The sequence below is a fragment of the Spermophilus citellus genome (genome assembly GCF_964194105.1).
Source record: "Spermophilus citellus genome assembly, chromosome: 4".
Lineage (NCBI taxonomy): Eukaryota > Metazoa > Chordata > Mammalia > Rodentia > Sciuridae > Spermophilus > Spermophilus citellus.
Genome location: NC_138185.1, coordinates 69,340,423 through 69,357,551, shown reverse-complemented (window position 1 = coordinate 69,357,551; position 17,129 = coordinate 69,340,423). Strand labels below are relative to the sequence as shown.

At 38.5% G+C, this 17,129-nt stretch overlaps 1 protein-coding gene across 3 annotated transcripts in view; it reads right to left on the bottom strand.

The window, feature by feature from the left end:
- Positions 1-1,138: 1,138 nt before the first annotated feature.
- The window catches only part of PDE8A (phosphodiesterase 8A), a 154,855-nt gene continuing 138,864 nt past the window's right edge, over positions 1,139-17,129 (bottom strand). For 2 of the 3 annotated variants that reach the window (XM_081293004.1, XM_081293006.1), the window contains 4 exons: positions 11,963-12,095; positions 9,548-9,715; positions 3,067-3,196; positions 1,140-2,479 (listed from right to left, as the gene is read on the bottom strand). In XM_081293004.1, the coding sequence (XP_081149130.1) occupies positions 2,373-2,479; positions 3,067-3,196; positions 9,548-9,715; positions 11,963-12,095 (538 nt within the window). In that variant the 3' untranslated portion in view covers positions 1,140-2,372. Of the gene's footprint in view, positions 2,480-3,066; positions 3,197-9,547; positions 9,716-11,962; positions 12,096-17,129 lie in introns of all 3 variants that reach the window. The other variant, XM_081293005.1, reaches the window with a different exon arrangement.

Sequence of the window (17,129 nt, the reverse complement as noted above, 5' to 3'; positions counted from 1 at the left end):
CAGTTTGGTGCTATTGGGAACAGATGGGCGTAGTCAGAAATCCTCTGGTCACTGAGAACTGCCCTTGAAGGGGACAGTGGGATCCCAGTCCCTCCTCTTCCTCTCCCTCTCCCTCAATTGCCTACCATGAGATGAGCAGCCTTGCTCTAGTATGATTGGCTGCCAAAGGTCCAAAGCAACAGGGCCAATAGGTCATGGTCTGAAACCTCCAAAAGTATAAGCAAAGTTGATCAGGTATTTGTCACAGTAATGGAAAGCTAACACATATCCTACTTGGAATTCATCACGAGGAACTCTCAGTCTTCCTCTGAGTAGTGCCTCTCCCCATTTATTCTCCTTTCTGGATCTGTTAAACATATTTTGAAGTATTTCATTCTACCCTCATATTTTAAGTTTTCTTTTGGTATCTTCCATTTTTATTTCTCTATACTACACTCTAAGCGAGTCCTTGACTTGTCTTCCAATTTACAAATTCTCTTTTTAGTCATATCTGGTTTCCCATTAAACCTATATACTGTTTGACTATATTATCCATAGCTTGATAGTCTATATGGTTCTTTTCCAAATTTATCTATTCTGTTAAAAAATTCTCTTGGTTTATTGTAGTTAATTGCTTCTTTTATCTCTTCAGACAAGTTAAGCATATGCAGCTTGGTGTCTCTTTCAGATTATTCAATTACTATTGGCTCTTTGTGGTGAAAATTCCATATATTATATGCATTGCTGTCTCCAACCTCATGATGGCTGAGTTGCTCATGTGGTTCATTTTCTTTTTGTTCTTGGCACCTAGAGGAGGAGGAGAGAGCTTTCTACCTAGCTCAGTACACAATGATCAGACTGCCTTCATAAAGGAAAAAAGGATCCTTTGTTTCCCTAGACAAAGAGACCCCTTCAGGATGGCCCTGTTGGCCCTCCACTGTTCTGACATCTCTTAATGGGTACCAGGTACCCAAAGACCCATCTTTGAGCAAAGTCTCTCTGTCATCCCTCTCATGTGCCCTAGGCTGCTGAATTAAAGTTAATTCCAACAATTTTCAATATAATCATCTGGACTCAAGTCACCTTGGAAAATCTTACTAATCTGGTCTGTAAAATAAAGATGTATTTGGTGAGAAAAAGATTAACCCAAAGAAAGGGCAACAAATGATTTCTTAAAAACAAAAAGTTTAATTTCATTTTTATCTGGAAAAAACATACCAGCTTAAAATGAAACAACTAATGCTTTGACCTGTCATCAAGTGTCATTTTTTATGGCATTATGCTTATTCAAAATGTGAAGATACAGAACCCTTATAAATTTCTGGAATCAAAGATTCCCCACTGCAGATGAAAACTGGTTGGTTATAAAATGTCAATTCATTAAATATCCCATGTTTGTTTGCATTTTGTTTTTATAGGGAATATTTTTTAGAAACAGTACAAAATGAAGCAGACTTTTGGAAATTCAATTATAGAATTTTAAGAAAAAGTTGTAAGTCCTAATTTTTCTTTACAGATCAAGAAGGGTGTAATTTTTCTTTGGGATGTCACTTGCAAAGCACATCAATCAGCCTGTTTAGAGCCTAGATTGTATATGATGAAAGGAGCCTTCTCCTTTAGTTCTCTACTATAAGTCCAAACCAAACCATTTTTTTTCAAATAGTATCAATCAGAAAGGAGTTTAACATACACAAATATTTCTATAGTGAAGTAAAAATGTATCATTTTTAATTTGCATTATGAAAATAAGTTTGTATACCAAGTAATGCATAATGATACCAATTGTGTAAATTTGGTCATGGCGTGTGATGTTGGCTTTGGCTTTGAAGTGTTTTTAAACTCATAGAAAATATGAACTTCCAATAAAATAAATAAACATTTTTAATAATTGATTAATAATCAACTACAAAATTTCTCTTTATTTGCTACTCAATTTTAAAAGAGAAGTCACTTTCAGTAGTGTTCCAAAGTGAGTGATTGCACCTTCTATGATGTGAAAAAAGTTGCTAAAGATCCGATTGCCACTAGCTATTCTGAAGTGCTGAACATATTTGAGAGCAACTGTTTGCAGCCAGACAGTCTGTCACTGGCAGGAAATCCATCAGTACCCCTCTGTAGGTATGACCGAGGCTTCATGTGAACAGGAGGCTGATGCAAACTGGTTCTCAGGTGCTTTTCTGAAGAGCCCCTGCAGCCCTTGCTAGTGGCCAAGGCTCACATTATGGCATCAGATGGTGGCTGCAGGTGGTTACTGATGTCACCATGTGTTTTACAGGCTTTGCAGATGAGGGAATGGTTCTGCTTAATACTGAAGGCCTAAGGAACTCTGGCTGCCCTCAGGAATTGCAAATGACTGGAGGCACAAGATTTCAGGGCCCATGAGGCCTCCTGCTCTACTCAGGAGGAGGTCGGAGGCTCCGAAGCTTCATTTCATCCAGTCCTTTCCAGTATTTAAAGTTGTTGTCAAGATGCTGCATTAAGTCAGGAAGATCCACAAAGGCTGGAGAGAAAGACAGGAATGCAATGTCCTTTTGTGACTTTGTTTAACAGATTTAGGCTTGCCTTTTTTTTTTTTTTTTTCTAGACTGGGGATGGAACCCAGAACCCTGCACAATTCTAGGCAAGAGCTCACCACTGAGCCACACCTCAGCCCCCAGTTTTAGTGAGAGCATTTTAAGGAACAGAGACAGATGGAGTAGGCACATAATGCCAAGGAGATGTGGGAAAACACACCCAGAAGCTGGAATGAAGTTAACTCCTGAATCAGCCCTAGCACTCTGATCAGCTTCCCTGGATCTGGCATTTATCTGTTGTGTAGCCCTCAGGGCACAAGGAGCCCAGGGAATATCAGTGGGATCTTTTTCTCTGATAATCTTTTATTTAATAGGCTTTTTACCCCCTCCTGCAGGTTGGGATATTAGTGAGAAAATGCTCAAAAAACACCCATCCCTCCATGATGGTTCATTTCTTCTCATCCCCTCTTAAAAGTCTAAGCCCCAAAGTGTGTTCTGGGTTCAGATGCACTATTTGCTATTTAATATGCAGTTCCTTGTTTTTTAAAGGAAGATATGCTATAAGATTTCTTACCGTCCCAAGCATCAAACATGTCTGTGATGAAGTAATCTATAAAAGAGATCTGGGATTTGGGGATGCTGCAGGTGTTTCTGTCAAAAACCGGCATTACCACAGGCAAGTTCTGCTGCTTCTCTTCATCAGTCTGCAAAGCAGAAAATGTCCAGGTCTCCAGGTCCATGTCTGGCTCCATCCCACTTCTGAGCAGCCCTCCCCTGACATCCCCCAGTAGCTTCTGGTGAGAAGCTGCACAACGCTAATCAAGCTAACTAGATGCCCCGTTGTTCTGAGTGGGAAGGATTCCATGCCGAGGGGCGTAAGGATCCCCCAACTCAATCCAAAATCTAGAAGTCTTTTAGGTAAGAGTTTCAAATGGATCTACAGTCAGCCAGCTGTCTATTGCCATCCTTCCATTGTGGGGAAGCCCCCCATAATTGGGCTCCAGAGTAAGAAACAGCCCCTTTCACAGAGAAGCACCTAGTGGCTGCTTCTTATCTACCACTGAATTATCTTACTTAAAAAGGTTCTGAATAGACCTCTAACTAGTAAGGAGATTGGATCAACAGCTAAAAATCCTTCATACAAAAGAAATTCTGGGTCAGATGGCTTCACTGGTGAATTCTATGGAACATTTTTAAAGAATTAAGGGGCTGGGGATGTAGCTCAGGCATAAGGCTCTGAGTTCAATCCCCAGCACCACCAAAACCAAAACAAATATTTAAAGAATTAAGAGTCCTTCTCACGCTCTTCCAAGAAGTTGGACAGGAAGAAACACTTTCTAACTCATTCTGAAATTGAGCAGCACTGTATCAACAAAGCCAGACAAAGACGCTACCAGAAAAACTATAGGCCAGAATACTTTATGAATGTTGATGTAAAAATCCTCAACAAAATACTAGGATGAATTTAGTATATTAAAAGGACCATGACCACAGAATTTTTTCCTGGAATGTAAGGATGGTTCAACACATGAAACTCAATGCATATATACTTCAATAAAAGAATAAAGAAAAAATCTACATGATCTAAACAGTAAATTTTATGTATATAAATTTTACCACAAAAAAAGGAAAGAAATTTGTGTCCCAAAGTGCTTGCAGAATTTTATATACCTGTCACTGATAGCAGTCTAGTTACCTCACATTTTCACCAACATCTGGTCAATTTTTAAATTGTTAGCCATTCTGCTGGATATGTGGTAATATTAATTTCAATTTTCCTGATGAATAATGATGTGCAGTACTTTTTTATGTGCTTATTGGCCATTCATAGTACTTTTTAAATATTTACTTTTTAGGTGCAGATGGACACAACACAATGCCTTTATTTTAATGTGGTGCTAGGATCGAACCCAGGTCCCACCAGTGCTAGGTGAGCGCTCTACCGCTGAGCCACAATCCCAGCCCCATTCATAGTATTTTCTTTTGTGAAATGTCTAGTAAAATAATTGCCCATTTTTTATTGGTGTTTGTCTTTTACTATTATGTTGTAGTTCTTTAAATACCCTGGATAGAATTCTTTGTCAGAAATGACGTGTGAATACTTTCTTCCTGTGTGACTTGCCTACTCATTTTCTTGGCTGTGTTTGGATGAACAGGTTTTTTTTTGGTGGTAGTGGTTAGGGGTTGAGGCTTGAACCCAGGGCCCTGTGCATGCTAGGCAAGTGCTCTGCCAACTGAACTACATCCCCATCCCTGGATAAGTATAATTTTTAGCAAAGTCCAATTTTCTTTTTATGGTTATTGCTTTCTGTACCTAAGACATCTTTGTCCATTTCCAAGTCACTGAGGACATTCTGCTGTGGTTTCCTCTAAAAGTTTCATGGTTTTAGCTTTTGTATACAGATCTATGATTCACTGTGAACTGATAATTATGGCATGAGACAGGAGGAGTTGTGGTTCTTTTGTTTTCTTGGCACAGAGATATCCTCTCACTCTAACAACACTTACTGAAAAAAATTTGCTTTCCCTACCGTTTGTATAAATGTGATCTGTTTCTATTTCTTTCCTTAGATGTATCTGCTATCTTTACACTAGTACCACACTGTGTTGGTTACTGTATTGAAGCCAGATATTAAGTCTTCCAACTTTTTGTTTTTTAAGTTTGCTTTACTTATTCAAGATCCTTCACATTTCCATATACAATTCAGATTCCATTTTTTCAAATTCTCCAACTGGGATTGTATCAAATTGAGACATCAATCTGGGAGAAATCAAATCTTAGCATTTGTACCTTCTGATATATGAACATAGTATATACCTTCCCATTTATTCAGGTGTTCATTAATTTCTCAGCAATGTTTTGTGGTTTTTATTGTTAAGGTCTAGTCATCTGTAAGTAATTTTTTGCTTTTTGCTATTATAAACAGGACTGTATTTTTAGTTTCATTTTCTGATTGCTGCTAGTACATAAAACACAATTGACTGAGGTATATTGATATTGTCAAATCAAATTTACCTATTAATGCTAGTAATTTTTGCACCTTCCTTTGGAATTTTTACATAAAAAAGTGTCACCTGCAAATAGAACAAACATTTATACTATTTTCTGTTCTTTATGACTGTTTTTTCCCCCTTGTTTATTGTCATGGCAAGAATAGGCACCCTTGCCTTATATCCAATCTTGGGGATTCAATACTGCTCCATTAAATATATAATGTTAGCTAAGTTTTTGTGAATTTTTTTTAAAAAGTAATTTCTATCTAGTTCAAGTTTGCTAATAGTTTCTATGATGAGTGAATGTTGAAGTGACATTGTTTTTCTATACCTATAATCTCGTGTTTTTTCTCCTTCATTCACTTAGTAAGATAATTTAAAATAATTTGTTTTTCTAGTAGTAAATTAACATTGCATTACTGGGAACAACCCGATTTAGTGATGACATATTATCCCCTCTACATATTAATTTGATTAAATGTCTCTGCATCCATGCTCATGAGAATAATAAACTGTGAGTTTTTTTCTCCTGGTATTTACTCTGTCAGTTTTAGGTAACAGGCCTCATAAAATGAGATTCTCTATTTTTTGTTACAATCTGTAAGAGGGACATTATTTCTTCCTTAAAAGGTTGATATAAAGATTCCTCAGTTTTCTTTGTGGGAGAGTTTTTTAATAGGGTTTCTTTAAAAAGGATTTACATGGGTTAGTTTTGGTAGGTTTCAAGGAATCTGTCCTTTAAGTTGTCAAATGTTAGTATAAAGTTCACAATTATTTATTATCCTTCTAAAGTCTGAGATTTATTGTGACTATCCCCCTTTCATTTCTGATATTGGTTATTTGTGATCTCTCTTCCTCTTGATTAGTCTGGGTGTACTTACCAATTTCATTAATTAATCTTATTAAAGAACCAACTTTTGGCTTTAAATTTTTACTGTTTTCTAGTAGCTTGAGGTATTTCTTTTTCCCCAATAATAAAGTAAAATTATAAATCTTCCTCTAAGCACTGTTTAAGCTGCATCCCAAAATTTTATTTTTATTATCATTTAATTCTAATTATTTTCTCATTTGCCTTATATTTGACCCATGAGTTGTTCAGAAGTGTTTGACTTCTAAATGTTTGGTATTTTCTAGATATCTTACTTTTAATTATTTCTGATTTAATTGCACTGTGGTCAGAGAACATATTCCATCTGATTCCCCCCCCCCCAGGCTAGCCTCAAACCTTTTTAAAATTTTTATTGGTTCTTTTTATTATACATGAGAGTAGAATTCATTTTGATATAATTATAGAAGCATGGAATATATCTTATTCTGAGTAGGACCCCATGCTTATGGATGTACACATTGCTGGGATTTACTATGGTGTGTTCACATATGTACATAGGAAAATTATTTCAGGCTGGCCTCGACCTTGTGATCCTCCTGCCTCAGCCTCTCGAGTCACTTGGATTGCTGACAGGCACCACCATGCCAGCTTCAGCCTCTGCTTTGAAACCTTGAGTGAAAAGCAAAAACCAACCAACCAACCAGACTCTTGAATGTTTAGTCCTAGCTTTTAGGATACCTGTGTTCAGCACTTAAGGCCCTGAAAGCAACATCACCCTATTGCTGGCTGTATCCTTAGCTCTACTGTTCTTCAGAAAATCCAAAAGCCAATTATTTCACATAAAGGTGAGGGCCAGGACTGCAAGACCTTCTAAACAAGACCCAGCTCCTCTGCTGATGCATGTACATGTGGTCCTAAGGGGTGATCACAGGACTGCTGTAGTTAGGTACACAGTGAAGGAGGACCAGAGGGAGATTAGATCAGTGGTGAAGCTCATCACTGAAGACCACATGGAAATGAGAGCATGAATTAGGCAATGAGCCTCCATCCCCCATTTCTCTATGTCAGTTTTCCAGGAGAAGTTTAATAATGGGAATTCAGAGGTCAAGGCCGTGCACTTTGAATGTGTCTTGGTTCATCTTCTGGGGAAGCCTCCCTCCTGGAACCCATCCCCAGCAACAAAGGGAAGAGGCGAGGGACCTGATTTCCCACCCTGTCTTCCAGTCTCTGCTCCTCCATCTGATTTTTTTTTTTTTTTTTTTTTTTGCGGGAAGTGGGTACCAAGGAATGAACTCAGGGGCACTCAACAACTGAGCCACATCCCCAGCCCTATTTTGAATTTTATTTAGAGACAGGATCTCACTGAGCTGCTTAGTGCCTCTCACTTTTGCTGAGGCTGGCTTTGAATTTATGATCCTCCTGCCTCAGCCTCCCGAGCCTCTGGGATTATAGGAGTGCACCACCGTGCCTGGCCTCCATCTGATTTTAATCCTTTCTGAAGGCCCAGCCCATGCTCCATCTTGGTGAGTGCACCCTTTTAGTTAAAGGCTGTGTGTCCTGCAGACAGCCTCTGTGTTCTCTAAGTAGTAACTTAAGTCAGTTGGCTGACTTTATTTAGATCTCTTGTGTCTTCACTGATACTTTAATCTGGTTCTGTCAATAGATGAAAGGGGGTTTTAAAATCTGCAGAATTGTCTATTTCTTTGATTCTGTCATTTTTGCTTCATTTATTTTGAAACTGATATTAGGTTTCTATACATTTATAATTTTTATGTGTTCTTACAGAACTGAACCTTTTATCATTATAAAGTCTCCCATTTTATCTCTGGAGATATCCTTTGTTTTGATGTCTATTTTGTCTGAAATTAATACGGCCAGTCCAGTCTTCTTATACTTATAATCTGCATGGTATATCTTCTTCCATCTATTTATTCTAAACCTATCTGTTCTTTATATTTAAAATATGTCCTCTAGACTCTGTATAGTTGGGTATTGTTTTGTTTTTTTAAACCAATGCTGAAGAATGTCCTTTTAAGGGAAGTGTTTTGTCCACTAACATTTTAATGGAAATGAATTTAATAGTATTGATATTGTTTGTCAGAGCTAGCATGTTACTGTTTTCTTTGTTCCCTTGTTTTTTTCCTGTTTCTCTCTTGAAATATTCTATTTTAATATATTTTCAATTCCATTATAGTATGTCTATTAGTTTTTAGACTACAGTGATTGCTCTTGGGATTACAATATGTATCCTTCACATTGGACTCCACTGAGCTAATACTGTAACACTTTGTGTAAAATCTAGAAGCCTTGGACCTTTGTTAAGTCTATTTTCTTTCTTTCATTCTTAGTTTTAGTTGTCATATAGACCTTACAGCTATACATTATACATCCTATGATACAGTGTTAGAACTTTTGCTTAAAATGGTCCTATGTATTCAGAGAAATTTAGAGAACAAAAAAGTCACCCAGGTATTTACCTGTTTAGGTGCTTTTCATTCCTTCTTGAAGATCCAGGTTGGCACATCATTTCCTTTCAGCCTTAAGCACTTCCTTTAGCAATTCTTGTATTGTAGATTTACAGGTAATGTATTAGTTTTTCCTTATCTGAGAATTTTTTGAAATATTTTTCTTTGATTCTTGAAGGACATTTCACTGGATATAAAGTTCTGGGTTGACAATTTTCTTCTAATAGAAATTTAAAGATGTTTCAGTGTCTTCTGGCCTTCATGGTTTCTGACAGGAAGTCAGAAAACATGAGATCATTTTTCTTCTTATAAGTCAAGTATTATTTTTCTCTGGCCAATTTCAAGATTTTTTTCTTTATCTTTGACTTGCCTATAACATGCCTCACAATTTAATCCTCAACAGGCTTTCAGAATCTGTATGCATGTCCTCTATCAAATCTGGAAAATTCTTAGATAATATATGTTCTGATTTTTTTTCCCCTAACCCAAGAGAATATGGAGGACAGATGACTCCCTTAAAGTGTTTTTAGGAGAAATCTGTCAACCTAGGATTCCATACCCAGCAAAAATTTCTGCAAGAATGAAGACAGAATAAACAAGTTCTCAGATAAATGAAAACAAAATTCATTATCAGTAAATATGCAATACAAGAAATGTTCTTCAGGGACAGGATTTCTTTAAGAATTCTATTTCCTAGTTTTAAGTCCTTTACCACTGATGATTTCCATCTGTGTGTGTGTCAAGGTACTTACGAGGCACCATCTTACCTGAGAAAAATATTCTTCTGAGATGCGTGCAGCCCACTCAATGCAGTGCTCCAGGGGCCGGCAGGGGTTGGACACATCAGCACATTTAATCAGCATTCGTTTGATCAGAGTGCGGTTCTCTGGAGCCCTGAGCATAGTGTTTACGGCTTCCTGGTCTTTTTCAGTTTCCTGAAACATGAGAAGAATTCAAAGTGATCAAAATGGGTCCTTTGTGCCAAGCCCCCTCTTACTTGGTAGGGCCCCACTGTAAGCACAAAAACGCTTTGGCCAGGATCCATAGAGTTAAGGGTCTCACAAAATAGCTCAGCAGGACCAGGGGCTGGCGCACACACCCTTCCCCTTGCCTCTTCCTTCTTTTCCTCTTGCACACACCCTTCCCCTTGCCTCTTCCTTCTTTTCCTCTTACTCCTAAATCTTTCACAGTTGCCTTTTTCTTTCTGTTCCACTATTTCTCTTTCCCTCTTTTTTTACTGAAGATCAGTTTTATTTTTTTATTAGACTTACTAAAAAAAAGTATGAACTGGAAAAAATAAAACAATTTCTCCATCCTCATAACAAAGGGGTTCTTGTGGTCCCTCAGGCTTCCTGCTTCCTACAACACAGGCCTCTGATAGGTGTGTTTGGGGAATTTTTAGCCTTCAGTATACCTAGATCATTGAGATATAGTGATATTCCATTATGCTGCTATAAAGTTTTTGATGTACAAAAGACTTAAGTCATTCTCTTTTAATTTCCACTCACAAGAAGACTTTATGGAGAACGTGGAAAATTTTACTATTAAATTTTATAAAAGAACACTGGGATCAGAGGTGAAGTAACCAATCCAGAGCTCCCCAGCTAAGCCAGGATAAGAACTTAAGTTCTACCTTTTAGTCCCACATCCTCCCACTCACATGCTGTCTCTTTCACGAGGAGCCCTGGTCCATAGTGTAACAGAACACTTGGCTGTAGGCACTCTGAAGAGAACTTGGGTTGGAAGAGTGCACCAGGGCAGTCAGCAATGACAGAGCAATCACTCCCTTTTGAGCAGTGTTCCCTTATTAACTGATTTAGACATGTGATTTCAATGTGCAACAGCAGTTGAAGGAGGCCCAACAGTACCATCTCAGCAGGGACAGATCTACCATCAAGGTGTTAGGTAATAACTAGTAATGAGCAGTGAAATACATGGCAAGGTCACAGTGTTCTTTAAATTACTTTAGGGTGGTCTTTTAACTATTCTCAAAGTGGATGAAAAAGCAAATGGTGACAGTTAATCTGTTAAAAACATAAAAGCATAGGAGCTCATTGGAAGACACATCATGAATAAGAGGTTTAATGGAACTAACTCTTGCCAGGCAGGGTCCATTGAGGTTGGTGTGAAGCTAGAAATTATGGTCACACATGTCTCCATTTATCTGGGAAGGAAGATTCCTTTAGTAGTTCAGGTGCACTAAGGTAATTTCTGACCAGCTACTAACCCCAATGCTCACATCAACACAGGATTGATAGTAGATGAAGCCCCTCTGAATAGGATGGCTATCATGACAGTTCTGAAGAGGATGAACTAAGGTCAAAAACTCCACTATCCAACATGGAGGAGTTGAACACCTGACTGGCAAAGGTTGCTGAAGGAGGACCCAAATTTTCAAGTCAACCATAGAACAGTAATAAATTTGGAGACAGCATTATCTCCTTTATTGTTCTCTGCTCAGAGATGGCCCTCTCTTGAGGGCCTCAGTTGCTGCTCTCACAGTGGATCTGGTGTGATGATAGGTGTGATGCCCATCCATCTTATGCCTTAAGCTTCCCCCTCCCCACTGTATAGAAACGGAAATGGTACTGAAAACTAGGATGAGCACTGAGCCATGCCTGTTTCCACAGCTAGGGTCTCCTGCTTGGCTAGATGTTTAATGGTATCCTTGCCAGGTAGTTGTGGATTTCATGCCTCAAATCCACAAATGAGGAGCAAAAATGTCGCCCTGTGACCCAAATTCAGGGTCCTTCCTGACCCCACCCTACTGTGAGGGGAGCTGTTGCTACCATGGAATGAATGTGCCTCAGTGGGGAGTGTCCAAGAAAAGGCTCCAACTGGCCCTAGAATGCCCAAGAAGAGAAGAGAGGAGATATTTATGAGAAAGGGAGCAGGAATGGTGAGTTTTCACTCAACTCTTTCTGCTAAGTTTTTATACTCAAATGATTTTTTAACCAAATGAAAACCAATTCAGGGCTGGGGATGTAGTTCAGCTGTAGAACGCTGGCCTAGAACATGTGGGGCCCTTAGTCCACTCTCTCATACTGCAAAAACAAAAATCAATTCAGTGATCCCTCTAAGGAAGCCCCTCACATGGCTCAGGGACTTGTGATCCATGTTATGCACAACACATAGGCACAGGAGGCCCAGATATGGGTCCTCTTTAAATAAATTTCACTTACCTCATCTTGTTCTAGTGTTGCCAAGGGCTTGTTAACGCTATTAACAAATTTGTTGACATGTTCAAAGTGCTTTGTCATTTCTGTGGCTAAGACCATGTCAATAATATTCTGGCGCAGTGTCCGATAGTCATTCCTATTTCAGATGACAAATAAGAGGCTGCTATAGGTTATTTATCCAGACAGGTACTCCTGGAAACAATCTGATATTCAGGACACATGTCCACTATGGCTACAAGTACAATGCCACTGCAAGGCTCACTTTGAAAGAATGCAGAAATTATAGGTTAGTGCCTACATCATTAGCAAAGGGAACCCAAACAAAAGTTCATATCAGAAGCTTATGGGCAAGATTGTAGTGCTGCAATGTTCACCTTATTGTCCCCTGTAGTATAGTGCATATTAGTTCTCAGAACAAATAAGACATGGCATAGTCAGTGAACAAGACCTGTTCTTAAAATCACGGATCTCCATCTTCATTAAGAATGTACCCTGGGGATTCCAACATGGCGGCGGGCGCGGAGAGATCAAGTCTCTGACCTCTTCAGCTGTGCAGGCATAAGGAGTCGTAAACAACCTAAATGTGTTTGCTCAGGATCACTAGGCAATGCTGAGCTGATGTGGATCTGGGGCGAACAGTCTGGGCCTCTCAGAACACACACTGAGCCCAGATCGGCTGAATTCAAGCTCCCGTTCGCCTGCTTCCCGCAGACGAACAGCTGTGACTCAGCACTAATCCATCCAGCTGAAACAACTGGTCAGCCCTTCTGATCCTACGGAGGTAAATGCCAACCGAGCCTTCATAGGTAGTGGCCATAGGTTTGAAACGGGGCTTGGGAGAGACAGTAAGGACCCACCCGTTGTATTGGTCACCCGGCAAAGGGAAACGAACTGTCGCCATTTGCAAGAGATACCACTGACGTCATCAGACTGCGGCAGAGGAGATAACTTCACTGAAACCTGCGGCTACAGGTGTGTAATTCCCTAGCCTTCCCTCTCCACACATCGGGGAAACCTTAAGGGCCCCTCCCAGCTCTCCCGTGAGCGCGATAGCCAGACCGAGGGAATCAGAGGTGGCGCTGGACCTGCGGTGCGGAACTACCGCTCCCACCAGTGCTGACAGCTGAGGTCTCTTGCACCAGCTACCGGGGGCGTGGCTATCGGAGGGCAAGTAAAATTCGCTGAGGATTCTCAGCCCCAAGCTCTACAAACTTAGGGTCTGAGGGAATGGAAAACTGGGAGAGTGTGCCCAGTCATTCATGAAAACAGGGCTCCGGGGAGCAGCAGACCTGGCGTGTAGCCAGTATTGTGGTGAGCGGCACCCGTGAGAGGGGCCTGGCTAGAGGAAAAGTGGGAAGTGACTAGACACAAGAGGAGGCCCTAGGCACTCAGGATTGGAGACTCGCCCAGTCTGGGAGGAGCTGCTGCACAGTGATTAGTTCCCGTGTATTGACAGGAGAAACTTGGCTGGTGGGCACAGCGCCACCTACTGGAAGAGAAGTTAATCAAACTCTAAGACTGCATTTATTAGTTTTTTTTTTCCTTTTTTTCTTTTCTCTTTTTTTTTTTGATTTGGGTTTTTCTTTCATTTTCATTTTTCTTTCTTGTTGTTTTTTTAAATTTTTTTTTACAATTTTTTAAAAATTTTTTCCTTTTAATTTTAGTTTTTTTTAATTCTTTTTTCTTTTTTTATTTCCTATTTTTTCTTCTTTTGTCGTTTCATTTCTCATATCCCCCGTTCCTTGAATTCTACCTGCTTACTCTCATTCTCTTTAGTGACTTCTTCCCTGCCCTTCTAATACCTTTCCTCCCAAGCATCTAATAAATTTATAGGAGTAAACAGTAACTCAGTAGTCAAACAGAACAAGAAGTAACATGAGCAGCTTCAAAAAGCAAAGAAGAAAAGGAGTACAAACAATGCAGGACAGCCTAAATATTCAGGAGGACCTAGAGTTATCAGAAAAATGGTCATATAAAGAACTCAAGGAACACCTTAGACAGATGGAATGGAACCTTAAAGAGGATACGAGACAGCAAATTCAAGCAGCGAAAGAACACATTGAGAATGAATTACATAAACAGATAAAAGAAGAAGTTAAGCATCTTTATCAGGATATAGAGATTATAAAAAATAATCAAACAATAATTCTAGAAATGAAGGAAATGATAAACCAAATTAAAAACTCAATTGAGAGTATCACTAACAGAGTGGAGCAAGTAGAAGCCAGAACGTCAGATAATGAAGACAAAATATATCATCTTGAAAAGAGTCTAGCCAACTCAGAAAGGCTGGTAAAAAATCACGAGAAAAACATCCAAGAGTTATGGGATAACATAAAAAAACCAAACTTACGAGTCATCGGGATAGAAGAAGGTACAGAGGTTCAAACCAAGGGAATGAGTAACCTGCTGAATGAAATAATTACAGAAAACTTTCCAGAAATAAAAAAGGAAACAGATATACAAATTGAAGATGCATACAGGACACCGAGCACACAAAATCACAGTAGACCAACGCCAAGACACATTGTTATGAAGATATCCAATATACAGAACAAAGAGAAAATATTAAAAGCTACAAGAGAAAGGAGACAGATTACATTCAGGGGTAAACCAATAAGGTTAACAACGGATTTTTCATCACAGACACTGAAAGCAAGAAGGTCATGGAACAATGTATTTCAAACACTGAAAGACAATGGATGCCAACCAAGAATTCTGTATCCAGCAAAATTAAGCTTCATGTATGACAACGAAATAAAAATCTTTCATGATAAACAAAAGTTAAAAGAATTTGCAGCCAGAAAACCAGCATTGCAAAGCATTTTGAGCAAAACACTACACGAGGAAGAAATGAAAAAGAATAACCAAAACCATCAGTGGGAAGTGCCTCGGTAAAGACAGAGGGCGAGGGGAAAGATAATCATGGAGAAACAAACTAAATTTTTTTAAAAAAGGATAAATAATCAAACATGGCTGGAAGTACAAACCATATATCAATAGTAACTCTGAATGTTAATGGCTTAAACTCTCCAATAAAGCGACATAGGCTGGTATCATGGATTAAAAAAACAAATCCAACAATATGCTGCCTCCAGGAGACACATCTGATTGGAAAAGACATACAGAGGCTGAAGGTGAAAGGATGGGAAAAAATATACCACACACACAGTTCTCATAAGCAAGCAGGGGTGGCCATCCTCATATCGAATAAAATCGACTTCAAGACTAAGTTAATCAAAAGGGATAAAGAAGGACATTATATACTGTTAAAACTAACCATTCACCAACAAGACATAACAATTATCAATATTTATGCACCAAATAATGGTGCTGCGACATTCATAAAACAAATTCTCCTCAAGTTCAAGAATCAAATAGACCACAACACAATAATTATGGGTGACTTCAAGACACCTCTCTCACCATTGGACAGATCCTCCAAACAAAAGTTGAATAAGTAAACTATAGAACTCAATACCACAATCAATAACCTAGACTTAACTGACATATATAGAATATATCAACCATCATCAAATGGATATACTTTTTTCTCAGCAGCACATGGATCCTTCTCAAAAATAGACCATATATTATGCCATAGGGCAACCCTCAGTAAATATAAAGGGGTGGAGATAATACCATGCACTTTATCTGATCACAATGGAATGAAACTGGAAATCAATGATAAAAGAAGGAAGGAAAAATCCTACATCACATGGAAAATGAACGATATGTTACTGAATGATCAATGGGTTACAGAAGACATAAAGGAGGAAATCAAAAAATTCTTAGAGATAAATGAAAATACAGACACAACATATCGGAATATATGGGACACAATGAAAGCAGTTTTAAGAGGGAAATTCATCGCCTGGTGGTCATTCCTCAAAAAAAGAAAAAACCAACAAATAAATGAGCTCACACTTCATCTCAAAGCCCTAGAAAAGGAAGAGCAAAACAACAGCAAATGTAGCAGAAGGCAAGAAATAATTAAAATCAGAGCGGAAATCAATGAAATTGAAACAAAAGAAACTACTGAAAAAATTAACAAAACTAAAAGTTGGTTCTTCGAAAAAATAAATAAGATCGACAGACCTTTAGCCATGCTAACGAAGAGAAGAAGAGAGAGAACTCAAATTACTAACATACGGGATGAAAAAGGCAATATCACAACAGATGGTACAGAAATACAGAAGACAATTAGAAATTATTTTGAAAACCTATATTCCAATAAAATAGAAGATAGTGAAGACATCGATAAATTTCTTAAGTCATATGATTTGCCCAGACTGAGTCAGGAGGATACACACAATTTGAACAGACCAATATCAATGGATGAAATTGAAGAAGCCATCAAAAGACTACCAACCAAGAAAAGCCCAGGACCGGATGGGTATACAGCGGAGTTTTACAAAACCTTTAAAGACGAATTAATACCAATACTTTTCAAGTTATTTCAGGAAATAGAAAAAGAGGGAGCTCTTCCAAATTCATTCTATGAGGCCAACATCACCCTGATTCCGAAACCAGACAAAGATACCTCAAAGAAAGAAAACTACCGACCAATATCTCTAATGAACCTAGATGCAAAAATCCTCAATAAAATTCTGGCGAATCGAATACAAAAACACATCAAAAAATTGTGCACCATGATCAAGTAGGATTCATCCCTGGGATGCAAGGATGGTTCAATATACGGAAATCAATAAATGTTATTCACCACATCAATAGACTTAAAGATAAGAACCATATGATCATCTTGATGGACGCAGAGAAAGCATTCGACAAAGTACAGCATCCCTTTATGTTCAAAATATTAGAAAAACTAGGGATAACAGGAACCTTGACATTGTAAAAGCTATCTATGCTAAGCCTCAGGCTAGCATCATTCTGAATGGAGAAAAATTGAAGGCATTCCCTCTAAAATCTGGAACAAGACAGGGATGCCCTCTCTCACCACTTCTATTCAATATAGTTCTCGAAACACTGGCCAGAGCAATTAGACAGACGAAAGAAATTAAAGGCATAAAAATAGGAAAAGAAGAACTTAAATTATCACTATTTGCAGATGACATGATTCTATACCTAGAAGACCCAAAAGGGTCTACAAAGAAACTACTAGAACTAATAAATGAATTCAGCAAAGTGGCAGGATATAAAATCAACA